This window comes from Bolinopsis microptera, chromosome 6 (genome assembly GCF_026151205.1).
Source record: "Bolinopsis microptera isolate Bmic1 chromosome 6, MBARI_Bmic_1.0, whole genome shotgun sequence".
NCBI lineage: Eukaryota > Metazoa > Ctenophora > Tentaculata > Lobata > Bolinopsidae > Bolinopsis > Bolinopsis microptera.
In genome coordinates this window covers 18,966,090-18,985,575 of record NC_087077.1, presented here as the reverse complement: position 1 = coordinate 18,985,575, position 19,486 = coordinate 18,966,090, and the positions used below count along the sequence as shown (strand labels likewise).

The 19,486-nt window shown below is 38.4% G+C and overlaps 1 protein-coding gene and 1 long non-coding RNA gene across 2 annotated transcripts in view; one reads left to right on the top strand and one right to left on the bottom strand.

Annotated features, from left to right (window-relative positions):
* Window positions 1-28: 28 nt before the first annotated feature.
* Window positions 29-19,486, top strand: part of LOC134817100 (uncharacterized) — a 29,072-nt gene continuing 9,614 nt past the window's right edge. Inside the window, exons 1-3 of the long non-coding RNA XR_010160467.1 lie at window positions 29-163; window positions 376-702; window positions 874-1,010. This is a non-coding gene — a long non-coding RNA (uncharacterized LOC134817100). The remainder of the gene's footprint in view (window positions 164-375; window positions 703-873; window positions 1,011-19,486) is intronic.
* LOC134816682 (solute carrier family 22 member 15-like) lies at window positions 1,272-15,726 on the bottom strand. Its single transcript, XM_063825636.1, has 12 exons — window positions 15,442-15,726; window positions 14,239-14,331; window positions 12,814-12,906; window positions 12,442-12,621; window positions 10,413-10,519; window positions 9,804-9,978; window positions 8,460-8,603; window positions 7,949-8,045; window positions 7,443-7,612; window positions 6,952-7,052; window positions 3,916-4,025; window positions 1,272-1,960 (listed from the first exon to the last, which is right to left on the bottom strand). The coding sequence occupies exons 1-12, from the start codon at window positions 15,562-15,564 to the stop codon at window positions 1,785-1,787; spliced, it is 1,569 nt and encodes a 522-aa protein (XP_063681706.1). The 5' UTR covers window positions 15,565-15,726; the 3' UTR covers window positions 1,272-1,784.

Sequence of the window (19,486 nt, the reverse complement as noted above, 5' to 3'; positions counted from 1 at the left end):
TTATCAAAATTAACCAATATACTATATTAGTTGTGATGTGACCTTGTGCTGTTTGAAGATCAGTGAACCGGGTTGACTATTATCAGTATTATACAAATAGATTATAGATGATAAGATACAGCTTGTGGCGGGGTCACCATCTCCAGTTTACCCAACAAATAAGGTGGAGTACAGTAGTTTCTTGCAATTTTTCAAGTTTTACACACCTTTAGTAAAAAATATTGTCTAATTTGGAACTTTGAGGTTTCATTACCTGATTTTCCTCTAAAATCTATTTAATTCTAACCTATAATGATCTTGATAATTATTGAAGAACCGACTTTATAAGGTATATTTTCAGGTCACTACGTAGTTCTTTATAAGGTATATTTTCAGGTCACTACGCAGTGGTAGCAGCCACCCAGACCCACGGTTGGGCCTTCAATATGACGCGCCGGAAAAGAAAATAAACTCTGCTAACCTAGGAGAATCTAGGCAGATAGTGTTACAAATGACCACATACTCACATGCCATCAAACGTATCCGAGCACGAATTAGCCAGACGTTTTCCTTCTCAATGACAGGACGAAGTGTCACCTCCTCCTTTGATGCCCACTCTGTATTTCTTTTCATCCAAAAGTCTATGAATTTCATCGTCTGCGGGTCTCTTACAGTACTCGGGCTCATACTTTTAATCGAATTCTTCCTCAGACTTTTCGTCGGGTAAGGAACTCGAAATCAATTTATTTTCATTACTTTGACAACGTAAATAAAATCATAGTCAATGAATTATCGATACTAATCAGATTTACTGTCTTAGATTTTTAGGTTTTTACTTTTTACACGACCGCGTGAAATTTAGTTATTTGTGAAATTTTACCCAATCAATCTCAGTGACAAGACAGAAGAAGGCAGAATGTTGAAAGCTGAACATGATTACTACCGTAGTCGGAATCAAAGCAGGGACACCACACAGAGATTACCAGAGTCTGCTTAGGATCATCGACACAGTCGTAGATTCTTAATCTCAGGTGAATTTCTTAACTCGACCATCTCATGCTGCTGAACTTAACCAGATTTGCTTCGGGTCAGATTCGTTTCGGTTGCGCAGCTCCAATTCGTCTGAGCTTTAAAATCTGTAGCCGCACAACCGAACCAAACTGAATCAAACCTGCAGTAAAATTCGACGGTGTTATGATTGCACGCTTATTTAGATTTGCTGATAACTTTCAATCTTCATAACTTATTTTCTTTATTTGGTTATTAATTCGAATAACCAAATAGAGCGGATAGTTTAATAATGAAATCAATTTGCACGGAGATACCACTTTCAGCATAACAAATCAATCGATTAGTTGTAGCATGACAAATAATGAACAGAAATAAAGAAACACAAATACTAGAGACATTCTCCCTATCTGAGGGCCTCATTAATCTTTAAATTTAAATATTAAATATGTTAAAGGTAACATTTATGTTACATATTATGTATATTAAATATACTTGAAGACTTTCTTTCCACAAAGCTGTATGCTAACAACGCAGCAATAATAATTATATCAAAACATTAGCGACGTTAATCCTAAAATTAAACAAATTGACTGTAAATAATTAAATTGACCATCATAGAGGAATTAAAAAACAGTTTGAACATTGTTTTCCTGAGATTATGGTTTTTTTTCTTGGTATTTTTGAATACTTGTAAGAAAAAAATCACGTCCTCATCAACAACTGACAAACCTACAATGGCTAGGGGACCCTGTCAAGAATTGAACCCCAATGATAATAACGGGAATCCTTGTCTTCTATTTTAAGTCCCCTATCTCCTTATCTTTGTTGGACTGCAGTAGATCGTTTGTAATAAGAGGGCTCTTTTCCGTAAAGATGGTGTAATTTCTGTACTTCATTGCGTCCATCTCGGCCACTGTGGCAGGTAGTGGCAGGTTTGCTGTCTCCGGCAGGATCCAGGATGCTAGGAACGCTGTGGGATATCTTTATTTTAATCTTGCTTACGCGAAACCTGGACTCTTAAAAAGGCTGATATTAGAGCACTAGACGGTGTTTATACTAGAATCGTAGGCAGGTAGGCAGGCTCACGCGAAGATCATTTTACAATCGTTAAACTCGCAGGTTCATGGGCTATTCTAAGTGATTTGATATATACAATTTAGTACAATATATGATTATTATATATATCTTAGGAAAACCTACACCGATCTCATACATTCAATACTTCGTCACAAAAACAATAATAAGCAGATCAGGAGTTATCACACCACTATTTACCTGTTAATCACACCCAATGTAGGACCCATGAGAGAACATAGTTATCTCATGGGTAGTTATCGCATGGGTAGTTATCACATGGGTAATTGGGTAGGTTACATTATATTAGCGTAAACAAGAGTGAGAGAACAACTTTTACATAACGGACATTTATACCATAATCATAGGAGAATGATTATTATTCCCTTATATGGGCATCACATGGGAGAATTAAAGTTTCATGTTTCACATGATCAAAATAATTAAAATTTACTGTTTTGCCGACCAAATCTCGCCTGTGTCGTGCCGGAGGAAGGTTTATACCTAAATTGTGTGATGATGTGTTGAAGAATGAAGATGAGCCAACCTAAAACTGTCTGGCGGAAGTGGTGTATTCTGTTGCCTAGAAACGTGAAGCTGTCTGGTGGTCAGCTGATACTAAGGCTGGTATTGTTGCCTGGCGACGCAAAACCGTCTACTAAAGAATCATTTGTCTATAAAATGGCGGGCGGGGCCGCATTATGTAATTATTTAGTAAATAAAAATATTATATATTTTAATCTTGGGCACGTGGTTTGTTGATGCGGTACGAATTGTTTTCGCCCAATACCTACTGCTCAATATATTATTAAAAAATAGTGCCGAAGCCCGAATGAACTATTGGTGTGAGAAGTTTCATGTTTTTGAATATTAGGAAAAAATATGGTTCTTGAATTAATACTCGACTAAGGTGCAATCCGATGGATTAAAGTAGGGCTCCAATGAATACGTTAACAAATCTGCTATTGACAAATAAGTGGGAATATAGCAAATAAGAAACAGAAACCAAGTTGTCGATCAAAGGGCCAGAAAAACAATTATTCAACCCATTCCCATTTATTCCTCAACTTTGGTCAATGGGCATTGGAATCAATGGACATCAATGGGCATTGCTGTTTAAGGTATTGCTGTTTAAAGCTTTTCCCATTGGGCTAAGCCTTTTAAACATCAGCATCGTGTTCCCCTCCCCTGAGTTTAACCGAAAAATTATAAAAATGATGCCCATTTTGCCCATGAATTATTCCTCAACTTTGGGTAAAATGGGCAGTGGTAACAAAAACAATCACGTATTTTAACCGTTCTACCCTCTCTCCTGCGTTTACTCTATGAACTTTTCTGTCGACATCGTAATTAGAGAAAGGGCGTCGAACAAATGGACAGCGGAGTTTTAAAATGGGAAAACAGATAGTTTAGATACCACGATAAGTTTTCTTCGCTATGATTTTTCGGTTTTCGCGAAGTGGAAAGCCATTTACTCTCGTTTTCCTTGACGTGTTACTACATTTGAATACTTCTGTTCAATACAGCAAGTATTCAATGACAATTACGTGGCATTATTGTCGACAGATAGGCGAATTGAATAATGAACATTGCTACATTTTTAAGTGTCAACATCCGCCTGCTTGACGATCATTTATGATGTGAAAATGGAATTGCTGGCCATTTCATTATTTCAAATTGCTCGAAAATTTCTATTCAGCATTTAGCATGGGATGCGGGTAACTATTGATTTAAGTTCAAGCGCTGTTTGGAATTTCTTTAAGACTCAAACTATCTTGATGTACGAACAAAAACTCTGGAAATTTCCACGCATAATCTTTGCAAGTCCCCGGAAATGTTCAGTACACTCACCCAAAATACAGAATAGGAAGAGAGTTGTGTAGACAAGGTTAGCATTGTCCTCGTGGATAACAATCACGAACGGTGCTATCAGAGATGATATCTGAGCTGCACAAACACACCTGAAAAAGGGTAATGTTAGTAAAACACTCTCTAATAAAATACGCCTACATAAGATTTATAAAAATTTGACCCATCACTCCTTGCACTTTGTTCCTGATCTGACTTGCGTTTATTGTTCTAGTGAAGTTTGTTCTAGTGTTGTTCGGTAAACGTACTGTAGTGCGAAACCTGAAGTTCGACAAGACCTCAGACCTCCCTCTTTCGCACTAAAATTCGTGTCGCACTACAGTCCAGGTAGCGTACTGTAGTGCGACACCAGATCCTGTCATATTTCCAAGTTCAGGTCGTATCCTTCTTATGGACCATTAAGTGATTCGTCGGGTCGGTTCACGTCACGTATTTCGAAGTGATCCACTGATCCAGTCGTAAGCAGTAGGTGATCACAATTCCTTCGGGTCGTATCTACTATCTAGCCACGTATCCTAATTCCTATCACACGCATCGTATAAAGACATATCTCTGATTGGGATAAAAAGCATCGAACAACATGACCTCCAAAGTCACCTTCATTCCTGGACGTACTTCTGGTTCAAGAAACTTGATCCACAACGGATACCGCTACTGCCTGGATAAGTAGCACGACGACAAGACCTACTGGAGATGTACTGATAAGACCTGCTCCGGACGCCTCAATCTGATGAACGACACTACTGTGACGAATACGAAGCCTCATTCCCACCCTCCTAGTCCTACTCCTGCAGCGAACTCAGTCTACAAAGCAAAACAGAGTTCATGAAATGGAAAGCTTCAGATACTGACCTCCCTACGAAACACCTAATCGCTGACGCTGTTGGACCCCTCTCCTTCGAAGCCATATCAAAACCCGCTCCATGGCAAATCTTTTCCTAATTCCTGACTACATCAGAACGAACAAGGGTGAAAACTTCCTGCTTTGGGATTCTACCTACTCGGCTGAGAGGAGAAGATTTTTCCTGTTCGGCACGGTGGAATCACATGAATCGTTTGGCTGGGGCTCCTCATCTTGTCATTTATGGTACCTTTAGGCCTTGGAAATTCTCTGTCGCACTTGAGTTCGTGTCGCACTACAGTCCAGGTAGCGTAGTGTAGTGCGACAGTTTCGATCTTGGAGGTTTTCGCACTATGGTACGTGTCGCACTACAGTACAGGAATCTGCTGTTGCCTGTTCTAGTGTTGTTCTAGTGTTATTCTAGTGTTGTTCTAGTGTTGTTCTAGTGTTGTTCTAGCGTTGTTCTAGTGTTGTTCTAGCGTTGTTCTAGTGTTGTTCTAGTGTTGTTCTAGTGTTGTTCTAGTGTTGTTCTAGTGTTGTTCTAGTGTTGTTCTAGTGTTGTTCTAGTGTTGTTCTAGTGTTGTTCTAGTGTTGTTCTAGTGTTGTTCTAGTGTTGTTATAATGTTGTTCTAGTGTTGTTCTAGTGTTGTTCTAGTGTTGTTCTAGTGTTGTTCTAGTGTTGTTCTAGTGTTGTTATAATGTTGTTTAATTAATAATTGTTGTAATCTAACTTAATTCTTTCGTAATACTAAAACCCTGATAAGTTCATAACGTACAGTTGGTATTCCGTGTTGACATGTGATTTGAGATGTTACCGTCTGTATTCCGTGTTGACATGTGATTTGAGATGTTACCGTCTGTATTCCGTGTTGATATGTGATTTGAGATGTTACCGCCTGTGCTACTTAGTTCTTTAGTTTGGGTATGATGGCAACTTTATACCTCGATATTACTAATAGTTGTTAATAAGCTTATACAAATAGATCCGCCCTCCCATATGAACCGAGGGGTTCCGTTCAGGCCCTTCACACTTTGTTTCTGTCTAGTTCTAATGTACCGTCACAATAGTGACTTTAATATATCATACCAACAATTATCATTCATTCAAAAATATCCTGTCATGTTGTGTCATGGCCTGACATTATTCAGAACCGCAAATCTGTCCGATGATTTGATCAAGAAACTATTTCTCGTCATACTATGAAAGCTGAACGTTTCTGTCAAGGCATGGCCGTGATTGCAAATCTTTGCGGCACTAATGCCATTGGCCGGGACAATTAACGATTTTACTCGAATTACGAGCCGATCAGTTACCCATTATCTTCCCTAATTGCAATAATCTGACCTTATTTCACCGAGCAAGCCATCCTAACTGGTAATGAATGCATATTACCGTGCCATGTTCACAACAAAACGGAGGTGACACAGCGTAGCAGTGCTATTACACGGAATTAACAAGGAATATGTCGAGAAACTACGGATAATTACGGGAAAAGCAAGCGGGGTTAGTGGCAGACACGTCCTTAGTTAATAGTACCCAGTAAAAACTCGTTTTCTGGACACATACCAACGTCAACACATACCAACGTCGCTGTCTGACACAATTCCGCGGAAGCATGTTCACAGTCCAGGGAGAGGGCTAATTCTGCGCGCACAGCTAGTTCTGCGTGCACAGCAGGCCGTGCAACTTCTGCAGAATGGGCTTAGTACATTATACACACTTTGGCATGTATACTTTATGCGGTTCAAGTACATTATACACACATGGTGGTTCACGTGCACGTTCCTGTATAAGTGTATATGCTGTGATTTGCAAGGTTGTACCCTTTTTGGTTTAAACCATAGATAAGTGATAGATATAAAGTGGAATTTTTATCGACATTCCAAGATCAGCTACCTACATCATCTTTTGATGATACGGTTTGTTTATTAGAAAACATTTTCTGTTAGTGATATTTCCAGCCTTCGCGACCGTGACTAATGTAAAATCGCTATTAATCTCTTGATTAAAGAGGAGCCGTATAAACAATCTGTTCGGAGTGACTATTGTATGGCAAAAATAAAATTGGTCGACAATAATGTCAATAAATACAATAAACATGTATTTTGATATAGCTTTTAAATTGTATGTCAAATTTTCCAATCCAAGAACTTCTAGTCCTAACTAGCATACTCACAATCCAAGTCCGGATGATCTGACTGTTGTAGCGAATATCTCAGCACTGTACAGGTAGACAAGAGAGTAGATGAAACCACCCACTGCTCGTCCAAATATTACCTGCACATGAGATGTTATAAATATTAAATATATAATTATATAATATTAGGACGCAATGATATATGATAAACAGGATTAAACAGGATTAAACAGGATTAAACATAAATTTGTCAATGAGAGCCCTAACACTCACGTCTTGACTATACATCAATATAATAGAAATAAATAAATAAATAATGTGCAAGAGTTTTCTTAAAATAAAATATAATATGTGATGCAAAAATCATGGGCGGTTTGGGTCAGTGGTGTTTTACCTTGCTGACATCAGACACCCTACTATATACAGTTTATGCAGTGCTCAAACCTTGATTTTTGGTACATTTAAGCTAAAATAACTGCTGACTAGCTTACTGTTTCAAGAAATGAAATCTTTTTGATAATTTCACTTACCCAGAAAGTTTTGACTGAGAAGTGAGTATAGTGGAGATTCTGATGGGGCAGAAAGCGGCAAATCCCAACACTGATCCCGCACAACAAGAAGGAAACTAACATGCACCACCGTCTACCTATACGGTCTATGAAGAAGTACGAGCACACGTTTATCAGTATCTCCATTATTCCTGGGAGCAATGGTCATTTAGAAGTCACTACTGTCATGGGTTAGAGGTAATAGGTAATTACCTAATACCTATAACTTATAGGTAATAGGTGGGATGATTTGAGCTCGAAATTCGAATGATCTAAATTTGCATAACCCACTGATAGAAATGTGAATTTTAATTGTTTTGAGCTCTGCTGGCACATTAAAGGCATAACAATATGTCTTTTCGGCAATTGCTCAAATCCCGGCTCATTTTCAAACCTCAATCCTGATTCTCCAAAAAAACCAGCTTGATTAAAGAATTTCAAAGAATGAGTATTGGATAAAATTGATATTATTCTTTTCTTTAACTCACCGGTTACTGCCAGATTGAGATAAGGGTTTCCCAAGACATCGTTCATATTAAAACTCAGAGCGAAGAAGTATAGGGCTGCCGTGAACCATATGAACATCTGCAAGAACACATTGTAGCCGTTTCAAGAGTTGATTATATAGTCTAAGTCATGTTGATATTGTTGAATGTGTCTTCAGTGGTGATCACTGATTGTGAATCGCAATACATGTTGTTTTATATGGTGACGTATTGTTTTTGTATATTAGAGCTTTAGCCACAGGTAGGTTGGTCTGCACGGAGCCCCACAGTTTAACTAGCCGTACAGCAAGGATATCCACTCTGTTCACCAGGTTAGGCACACAACAACACTACATAACCAACACTACGTCACATTTTGTGGCGTATACTTTCAGGCCCCTTTATGAACGCTCAAAATAATATTGTTTGGAGTTTATTTTATTCGTCCCTTCTTATTGTGTTTGAAGAATTGTACTTAAATAAAGTACCTTGCACTTTCATCAAATATGAGTACCTGAGCGAGTGTAGCTGCGCACGTATACCGACTATAAGTAAAGAGTTTCCACGCTCTTTCGGTCTCACTGGGTTCATCCGTCGAGGTGATCTCAAAAACTTCGGGCAGGTCAACTTTATTCCAACTCGCCATTATCTTCAAAACCTGCCAAAATTGCAATCGTTAGGCAAGTACGTGCTGCTTCTATTTCTGGTATGTGCTGCTTCTATTTCTGGTATGCGCTGCTTCTATTTCTGGTTTGGTTACTGGATTTGTTTCCGCGTAAAAAGGCTGGCCCTGTCTCCGGGCTCCCAAAGACAGACTCCCGTGGTGAAATAGGTATAACGGAACTTGTCCACGTTTTTATATGATCACAAAATTTAATGTTTCTTTCATTAAAATTTCTGGTTGTTTCTGAATAGACTCAGGAAGACAGATTGTAATGGAAATAAAGAGCTGAATAACGTATCGACATTTCTACTGTACTCATACTCATATTCTCAATACATGTAATAGATTTGTAGTGCTGTAATTAGTTTTAAAAACTTTTAAAAACTAATAACAACACTACAAATCTATTACATGTATTGATAATATGAGTATGACGTAAAAATGTCGATACGTTATTCAGCTATTTATTTCCATTAGAATCTGTCTTTACTTCTTCACTGAGTCTATTCAGAAACAATCAGAAATTTGAATAAAAAAAACATTAAATCATGAGACTCGATAACACTACACGAATCCACATTCCACCAGACATTATTAATAATGTCACGTAACGAATACCTCGTTTTTTCATTCAAAACGGTAACCATGGTAACTGCACCAGTCTACCAGATCACAAAACTTGTTGACAATAATAATGCCTAAACTTATTGTATGGTAACTAAACTGTACATTACCGGATCAGTGCCATAATAACAGTGAAACTCTGCAGAAAGTCTTTGCAGATAACCAGATAATTGTTTAACGGTTTGAACTGATACGGACATGAACCAGACAGGAAGTTGATACCTGTTTGTCGGATAATGAAGCTAACGAATAATGACGATAATTGCTCTTAGTCTCTTAGTGTTTACATGTCAATGATTATGCCTTAAATTCGGGAAACAATGCAGCCTTATTCGTTCTAATGATTTAAAACGTGTGTTTTTGAATCAGATGGGCACAAAGACTTGGTGGGCAGAGAATTGGATCAAAGAATCTTGAAGACTGGGCATAAGTTGAGGAAAAGGAAGTATCTGTTTGATTTGTTTGATTTGTTTGATTTGACCAAACTAATGCCTTTCATTGCTTTATACCCTCAAAGTTAAACACTAAACAGCTACCATGTTCAATGACTATTTACTGTGAGAAACTCGCCTGTTTCGCCTCATCATCCTTTTTGTTTTTCAACAAGAAGCGAGGACTCTCTGGAATATTGCTGGCTAGCAGTAGAGCTACGAAAAAGAGGTGCGCTGATGTTGCTATGACAACAGCACGCCAGCTTGTGATGTAGGACGCTGCGAAGCAGAGGAATGCCATTCCCAACCCATACCTGAGAAAATGTAAATGTTAGTTTAGTCAGATCAGATTAGTTGATAAGATTATACTCACCCCACCATAAAATCATCCTTATATCTTGAAACTGAGGTGGGATGACCATATTAAAGTATATTAAAGTATATTAAAGTATATTAAAGTATATTAAAGTATATTAAAGTATATTGAAGTATATTAAAGTGTATTAAAGTATATTAAAGTATATTAAAGTATATAAAAGTATATTAAAGTATATTAAAGTATATTAAAGTATATTAAAGTATATTAAAGTATATTAAAGAATATCCCCGGCGCAAAATCGAAAAAAAAATCTACATTTCAATATATTTTAAAATATGGTCATCCCACTGAGTAACTGCTCAATCTGGGCCTGATCTGACTAAACCGTCTTAATGTAACAGATTTAAATTAATGTTAAAAGTTCAGTACCCGCATTGAGCCACGACATTAGCGAGGTTCCTAGCTCCAGCTCCAAGGTACTCGATAAGCAGTGGGTAGAATGTTACAGTTAGCCCACCTATACAGAACCCTTCTATCTGAAATAAAGTCATATTTATACAAAATTAGCGGGTTACTTGTGCTGTCATGTTGGTCTCCCAGGACCCAGACGAACATATATAATATCTATTAGAAATAAAAATTGAAACGACCACCCACATAACAATTAATATCAATTAATTAAATTTGTATAGGTATTAGGGTTAAGAATTAGGGTAAAGAGGTTCTCCATTTGATCATAGTAGAATATTCCCACAAACTGGAAGACCCAATGGCCAATTCTGCATACTGATACCAAGCCTGCCCCCGTGACCCGCTTCTGACTCAATTTTACATAATTTTATCCTGACACCAAGCATTTGGCATCCTCGTTTAAACTTTTAAAGGTTATTATCAGGAAAATCTTACTCCTTATAAATATAATGCGCCTTGAAGTTACTGTATGTCTATATATAATATTATGTAGGTATATCCGCTTCCTAAATCCTATATCCGCTTTTAACTTTATGGAAGGCACGAAATTGACTGTTTAAGCCCCGGCTGACCGCTGGGTGGTTTGATTTTTTATTGTCTCTAAACGGACTTTAATTTTCAAAGCGAGACTAATAGTCCGTAGGACGGGCATACCGCTATACTAGTGGTATAAATACAATTTGGCGTTGGCTCTTCGTAGATTATCGATCTTAAATATATGAGACACTATCGATGGTGAATTATATGTAAGACATAAGTTTGAGCTTTCAAATTAACTTTACCGACAATTAGCGGTGTATTGTGAATTAGTGCTGATTGTGCGTGGTACAAACCACGGCGGAATTCTTGTTGAGGTACGGAAAATCCAGATGGATAATATGTATAAGCAAGTCTGGATCTGGCTTCTTTTCTAACAGTATTGTGCTACCGCCAAGTTGTTTCTCTTAACACCCACCTCCTTTGAGACAATCAAAGATCCTAATCACGGCCTGTAAGCTTTTGTAGAACCAACCGTGCAGGTATCACTGTCAATGACTAGTCACTAGACATGGTTATCGTAATGAAAACCAATAGTGTGGATGAGTCTGGACGTGGTTCCAGTTCAGTGTCCACCTCGTACTAACCGCTCTGAAGACGATGAAAGTGTCGTAGCTGGAGAGGAGAGCCGCGCAACAGTTGACCAGGCCTGTCATGCTAAGTAACGGTTACTAAGTAACTGTAGTGGTGTTGCTAAGTAACGGTTACTAAGTAACTGTAGTGGTCTAGCTACAACTCAGAGTTTAGTCATCTGGTACTAACCGCTCTGAAGACGATGAAAGTGTCGTAGCTGGAGAGGAGAGCCGCGCAACAGTTGACCAGGCCTGTCATGCTAAGTAACGGTTACTAAGTAACTGTAGTGGTGTTGCTAAGTAACGGTTACTAAGTGACTGTAGTAGTGTTGCTAAGTAACGGTTACTAAGTAACTGTACTAACCGCTCTGAAGACGATGAAAGTGTCGTAGCTGGAGAGGAGAGCCGCGCAACAGTTGACCAGGCCTGTCACGCTAAGTAACGGTTACTAAGTAAGTCATCTCGTACTAACCGCTCTGAAGACGATGAAAGTGTCGTAGCTGGAGAGGAGAGCCGCGCAACAGTTGACCAGGCCTGTCATGCTAAGTAACGGTTACTAAGTAAGTCATCTCGTACTAACCGCTCTGAAGACGATGAAAGTGTCGTAGCTGGAGAGGAGAGCCGCGCAACAGTTGACCAGGCCTGTCATGCTAAGTAACGGTTACTAAGTAACTGTAGTGGTGTTGCTAAGTAACGGTTACTAAGTAACTAACCGCTCTGAAGACGATGAAAGTGTCGTAGCTGGAGAGGAGAGCCGCGCAACAGTTGACCAGGCCTGTCATGCTAAGTAACGGTTACTAAGTAACTGTAGTGGTGTTGCTAAGTAACGGTTACTAAGTAACTAGCTAAAACTCAGAGTTTAGCCATCTGGTACTAACCGCTCTGAAGACGATGAAAGTGTCGTAGCTGGAGAGGAGAGCCGCGCAACAGTTGACCAGGCCTGTCATGAGGAGGAAGCCCGTAGCTAACCACTTCCTACCCAACCAGTCTGCTATCATTCCGATTAGAAGGGAGCCCAGTGGGTATCCTATAAAAAACAGGGTCGAACCCAAACTGATCTGAGGAAATGGTTTCTGGTCAATCATAATGAATTGACAGTTATAGATCAGATTAAAATTACATGAAGGTACCAGTATCAGTTTACAAAATGGCTTCTTCAATGAAAAATGATAATGGAGCTATACTGTTTGAATCAGTTACACAACCAAACTGGATCTACCTGAATACCGTGTAGGTATTTATACAAGTACCTTGTAGGTGTTGCCACAGGTTAAGTTAAACTGGTTGACTAGGTTAGAACGAGTACCATCCCACTCCCACTCGTCATCCTCCATCATACACAGCTGAAATAACCTGGAGTTTCCAAACAGTATTCACAAATTACAACGTCTTTTAGTCAGGGTAATCTGTCGAAGGACTTGTGGTATTTAGGAAGGTCTTGTGGTATTTCAACATACCAATGTTGACTTGTGGTATTTCAACATACCAATGTTGACTTGCGGTATTTCGACATACCAATGTTGACTTGCAGTATTTCAACATACCAATGTTGACTTGTGGTATTTAAACATACCAATGATTTGTGGAAGTAGGTCTGGTATTTAAACACACCAATGATTTGTGGAAGTAGGTCTGGTATTTAAACATACCAATGATTTGTGGAAGTAGGTCTGGTATTTAAACATACCAATGATATGTGGAAGTAGGTCTGGTATTTAAACATACCAATGATTTGTGGAAGTAGGTCTGGTATTTAAACATACCAATGATTTGTGGAAGTAGGTCTGGTATTTCAACATACCAATGATTTGTGGAAGTAGGTCTGGTATTTAAACATACCAATGATTTGTGGAAGTAGGTCTGGTATTTAAACATACCAATGATTTGTGGAAGTAGGTCTGGTATTTAAACATACCAATGATTTGTGGAAGTAGGTCTGGTATTTAAACACACCAATGATTTGTGGAAGTAGGTCTGTTATTTAAACACACCAATGATTTGTGGAAGTGGGTCTGGTATTTCAACATACCAATGATTTGTGGAAGTAGGTCTGGTATTTAAACACACCAATGATTTGTGGAAGTAGGTCTGGTATTTAAACACACCAATGATTTGTGGAAGTAGGTCTGGTATTTCAACATACCAATGATTTGTGGAAGTAGGTCTGGTATTTAAACACACCAATGATTTGTGGAAGTAGGTCTGGTATTTAAACACACCAATGATTTGTGGAAGTAGGTCTGGTATTTAAACACACCAATGATTTGTGGAAGTAGGTCTGGTATTTAAACATACCAATGACTTGTGGAAGTAGGTCTGGTATTTAAACATACCAATGATTTGTGGAAGTAGGTCTGGTATTAAAACATACCAATGATTTGTGGAAGTAGGTCTGGTTTTTAAACATACCAATGATTTGTGGAAGTAGGTCTGTTATTTAAACATACCAATGGTTTGTGGAAGTAGGTCTGGTATTTCAACATACCAATGATTTGTGGAAGTAGGTCTGGTATTTAAACATACCAATGATTTGTGGAAGTAGGTCTGATATTTCAACATACCAATGATTTGTGGAAGTAGGTCTGGTATTTAAACATACCAATGATTTGTGGAAGTAGGTCTGGTATTTAAACATACCAATGATTTGTGGAAGTAAGTCTGGTATTTAAACATACCAATGATTTGTGGAAGTAGGTCTGGTTAAGGGTCAGGTTAACACAGTTATCAGATATACAGGTCCAGCCTGGCGTGACAGACAATATGTGAACCTGCAAATATTTTCTGTTAATGCTTTATCAAAAGAAAGAGGAGTAAAACCGTGCTTAAAATTGGTTTTAATAAAGATAATTCTGGTGAATAATGGGCAGTCTTTGGTTTTAAGAAGGCGTGACACCTCGTACAACGAATAACACAGCTTCGTTACTTATATTCCATTTTGAGGCGCTCTTTTTGTAATGACTAATTACAAAAAAAAATGTCTTGTTAACAAGCTCTGCTGTCTAATTTCACCAGTTTTATACGAATTTTATGAATTATCCTTTTGATCATTCGGTTGATTGGTGCAATTTCAGTGATTTTGTCACTCCTGCCAGGCGTTACTAATATTAAAAGAGTTACCGTCCAGACTGATTGCTAGTTACTTCTCAATGTCCACCAGATTCATTAAAATTTTTATCCTATAAGGCGGATGGTAGCCGAGACATGTTCAAAATCGTAAGTGTCGGTTGGTCGTATACTAACTAAAATTACTACGGTAAGTTTCTTAATTTGTTCAATCAGATCCAATTATAGGCCGTAATTAATAACTCTAATTTAATTTCTACTAGCTTTGAACATTGATTTAGTTTGAATATTCAATCGGACGGCTAATCATCATACATTAACTTCTTGTCAGGTCTTTGACACTGAGAATTAATTGATCGAACTGGAATTTTTGCATTTAGTTTACATTGACCACAAAGCTGAGTGACAAAGTATTTCTACTCATTCTTGATCAAAGACGTAAGATTTGAAATTTCACAAGAAACGGTGAGACATTATGTCATTACTCACGGATCACTTTGTCACTAAATTAATTCACTTGCCAAAATACTGGACAAGGAGTAGTGAAAATTGCACTGAGACAAATAATTATGAAATCGGTTAATGGACTAAAGAAAGTTTCGAATGTTTTGCTTATTAAACCTGCTGGCAAAGGAGATTAAAGAACTTTATGCTTAAACCAAAATTTTGTGGAAAGTTTCTTCGTCAAAAAACAACAAGGAACAAAAAATAAGAAAAAGAACAGGGGTAAAAACCACGGAAAAAGAAAGATAACCTGTACAGTGTACATCGTTGTACAATTAATTTACAAGTGAAGAGAGCCGCGCTATAAAAACCTGAAAGTCAAGCAGTCCAGCAGTGACCCGTTCTCCAATAGTATACATGACCACCACAAAAATCTGGAAGTTCCCCAATATACCCAACCTCTCGTACAACTCCTCCACATCAAGCGCTACCATGGTTACAAATAATCCGGGGTTACCCTGGTTACTGTAGTCCGGGGTCGGGGAGATGTGGTGACTGAAGTTCTGACTTGGAGGAGGTTTTATAGATCAGCTCTCAATCCCAACTTGTCGAGATTATCTCCTGCTCTGTTATCTCGAGACGCTACATTTTAGTCTGGACGATAGAAAAAATTATTTTACTGTCATGATCACTAGCTCAATCACTATAAAAAAGATGGTATGTTATTTAAAAGGATAAGCTTTGATATGAGCTGGTTTCTAATTTGTCCTAATCTGATAAGTAATTACTGTTCTCGCCATTTCGTCACTGCAAATTGGCTTCATGACTGATTGATGCTTTTAAGCGCTAGACGTACCACTATTTTCCTAATTTTCATCTCCACCGTGCATTCTATGAGGAAGATCAATGACGAAAAATCGTTCCAGAATGCTTTTCCCAAAAGTCTTGAAAGGAAACTTTACAGTATATATTCACAGCTGATAGCAAATAAGATGGGTCAAAGAGAACATTAAATTGGGATAGGGCGGATTCCTTATATTTGAGTGGTAGAGAAAGCTTCAGGAAAGGATTCATACAATCAAGTGGTCACGCAGGGTCACGATAATAATAATAATAGTAAATAGTGTCTAAAACACTTCTATAAAGTGAAACTTATTCTCAGAAGTGTGAAAAGAACTACGCTAAGAACCCAACAGTAAGATTCAAATAAAATATAAGACCGAAAAAAAGAAACTACCGGTTGTATCTCTTAAAACTGAACGTAAACTTATTCTAGCTGAGTAAATGTATCCTAAAAATAGCGCTAAGTAGTAGCACAAACACCAGTCTGTGCGATATTATGTAATACTTGGATATTAAAGTGATACGAAAGGATTTTATTAGCAGGAGCTTTCAAAATACTTGTGTAAATCTTCTTCAGCTTATTCAGCTTAATCGTATTATGTAACACTGACGGAAATAGTATCACGGCTCCCTGCCCTGTGATAATTTATCACCAACAACCAACTCTCAAATCACCAGTCGATATTTGTATTTCTGTTCGAGGATGATTTCTTAGATTAGACATCTAAGAAATCACTAGTGAAGAAAACTAGCAGATCTACTATTTTCGTTACCTTAAAAGGTGGTTAATTTGCAATTTTCATGGGTAAATCAATACCGAAACCACAAGACTGAAGATTCATTTCTTTAAGATGCGGCCTTAAAATACAGAGAAAAGCATTACTCCTTAAACATATAATGGAAAATACGCCAAGGCTCCAGGCTAGGTAAAATATCATACTGATAAAATACTCAACTTGGATTATACTTCTAGATTTAAAATACTTAACTTAGATTTAGTAATACTTAACTTTGATTTGGCATAAAAGCAAGACTTAGATTTGGTTTATACTAATATAAGCATCTTAACCCTCCCTTCCTCCCTCTCTCCATCAAAGAATTCATTGCTATCAAAGCTGTCGAACTTTACGGATGCACTTGTAAACAAATTAGTAGCCGCAGCGTTTCAAATTATAACAAATGAATAAAGACGTGACGCGGACGGTATAAGGAACAGCCCTTAATTGCTAATTGTTTAATTTGTTTTGAACCATGGTCTAACTTCTAATGACTGTTGAGTTATTGTTCCTAATGTTATAATACCCGGGCAAACGATCAATATTTAGAATTATAGCTGATAATTCTCTAAGATTACGTACAATCACGACAAAACCGGATCCATTTGCGCAGTAAAACTTTGCATAATTCGCATGAAAAAGTTTGGCACTTTTACTGTGAGTGGAGCAGCACGGTTTATTTTTCGAACAAGGAAACAGGGTATAGAAAACACATTAACGGATAGTGACGAGAGTATATTCTGCCGATCATTAGATTTATATACTCGTTAGCTTACTCTTCACGTGGCTATCACCCACGTGACGCCCACGTGTGGAAAACAAGCGCAACAAGCAGCGCTCACGCAGTTCCACGTGGTCTCTCCCCGCACTTGTATTTTAATTGATTGATAGTCAGGTGACTAAATTGATTTCTGGTAATCAGGCACAAGCCGGCCGCCCGCTAACTCACCTCACCACGTGACTGATGTGTTAATCATTGCCAGTAAACTGTCACCATGGTTACACTGGTTTGTAGGTGAGGTGCAACACACTTCATCTTATCTACGGAGGGGGTGCTGGTGGAGAAATATCCACATTCTGGACAACTTCAGACATTGAGCCCCTCAGTGAACAAGCACATAGAATCAACTGTCTTCGGCATTATTAATGGGTAAAATTTGCGTTAGTCTCAACTCTGCAAACGTAAGCAAAGAGTGGCTGAGCGAGTTGGGCGTGTCCGTAGCAGCCATGTTAAGTAAAAGTGCGGTTTAATTAGTCGCTGATCAAGACAATGATCTCGGTGGAGATATTGGTGAGCTTTAGAAGTTATAGTTCGCTTCTATATTCGCTATGGATCAATCTCGAAAAAGTGCTTCCGAAAGTTCAGTGACACAGGAACTTAATCATGATATTATATCCGAACCACAAGATCACGTCAAGTTCATCCAGGCAGATTGATTGAAAATTTACCGATATTGCAGATCAATCGGACAGTTTCAAAACTTCATTCAGAATTAGCCTCACCCGCAAAGCTCATTGTGCATTGCACAAGAATTGTACAAGCAGAGCTTGAAGAAGTTATAGTTCGCTTCTATACACATAGGATCCATCTCGAAAAAGTGCTTCCGAAAGTTCGGTGACACAGGAACTTAATCATGATATTATATCCGAACCACAAGATCACGTCAAGTTCATCCAGGCAGATTGATTGAAAATTTACCTATACTACAGATCGATCAATATCATACAGTTTCAAACTTCAGTTAGAACCAGCCTTACCCACAAAGCTTATTGTTCAATGCACAACAGGGACAAAAGCAAATCGCGGCATGTGCGGAATCGCGATTTTCCCCATTATTTGCGACAAATTTTATGTATAGTCTTATATGTATAGTCTGTTAAAAATCGCGGTATCGCGATTTTTGGGCAAAATAATCGCGATTTTCTTTTGTCCCTGATGCACAAGAATTGTGCAAGCAGACGAATTTTAGATGGTTTAACTGCCACGCAAAGTTTTTGCGGTGCTCGTGCAGTTTCACTCAGGTTAAACCAGACCAACTACTAAACTCGAGCAATCATGAGCCGAGGATTATTGACCAAACTTGGTGTTTTTTCTCCAAAAAGCGTGGTAAATCATTCTTATACTGGTTGGTAGGTTACCTTATTTCCCAAGAGGGGTGTCGACAAGTTAATGAACCGGCCCCCAGTTATTGGAGATCAATTAACCCAGAAATTCTGTCTACCACCCCCCGGTTCCTTGTTCTTTTTAACACCTCATCCTTACCACTAGAAGGTGTGTTGAAAGGAGCAAGCCTCATCCTTACCACTAGAAGGTGTGTTGAAAGGAGCCAGCCTCATCCTTACCACTAGAAGGTGTGTTGAAAGGAGCAAGCCCGGTTCCTTGTTCTTTTTAACACCTCATCCTTACCACTAGAAGGTGTGTTGAAAGGAGCAAGCCCGGTTCCTTGTTCTTTTTAACACCTCATCCCTACCACTAGAAGGTGTGTTGAAAGGAGCAGGTTGAAATATTGGAACACCTCATCCTTACCACTAGAAGGTGTGTTGAAAGGAGCAGGTTGAAATATTGGAACACCTCATCCTTACCACTAGAAGGTGTGTTGAAAGGAGCAGGTTGAAATATTGGAACACCTCATCCTTACCACTAGAAGGTGTGTTGAAAGGAGCAGGTTGAAATATTGGAACACTGACCCCAGTTTCCCCTTGGCCATAATCTTCTAATGAGTCTCGTGCGTGATTCAGTATACAAAGCGGCGCCCTGAAATAATCCAGACACATTCTGTGACTATATTAATCAGCG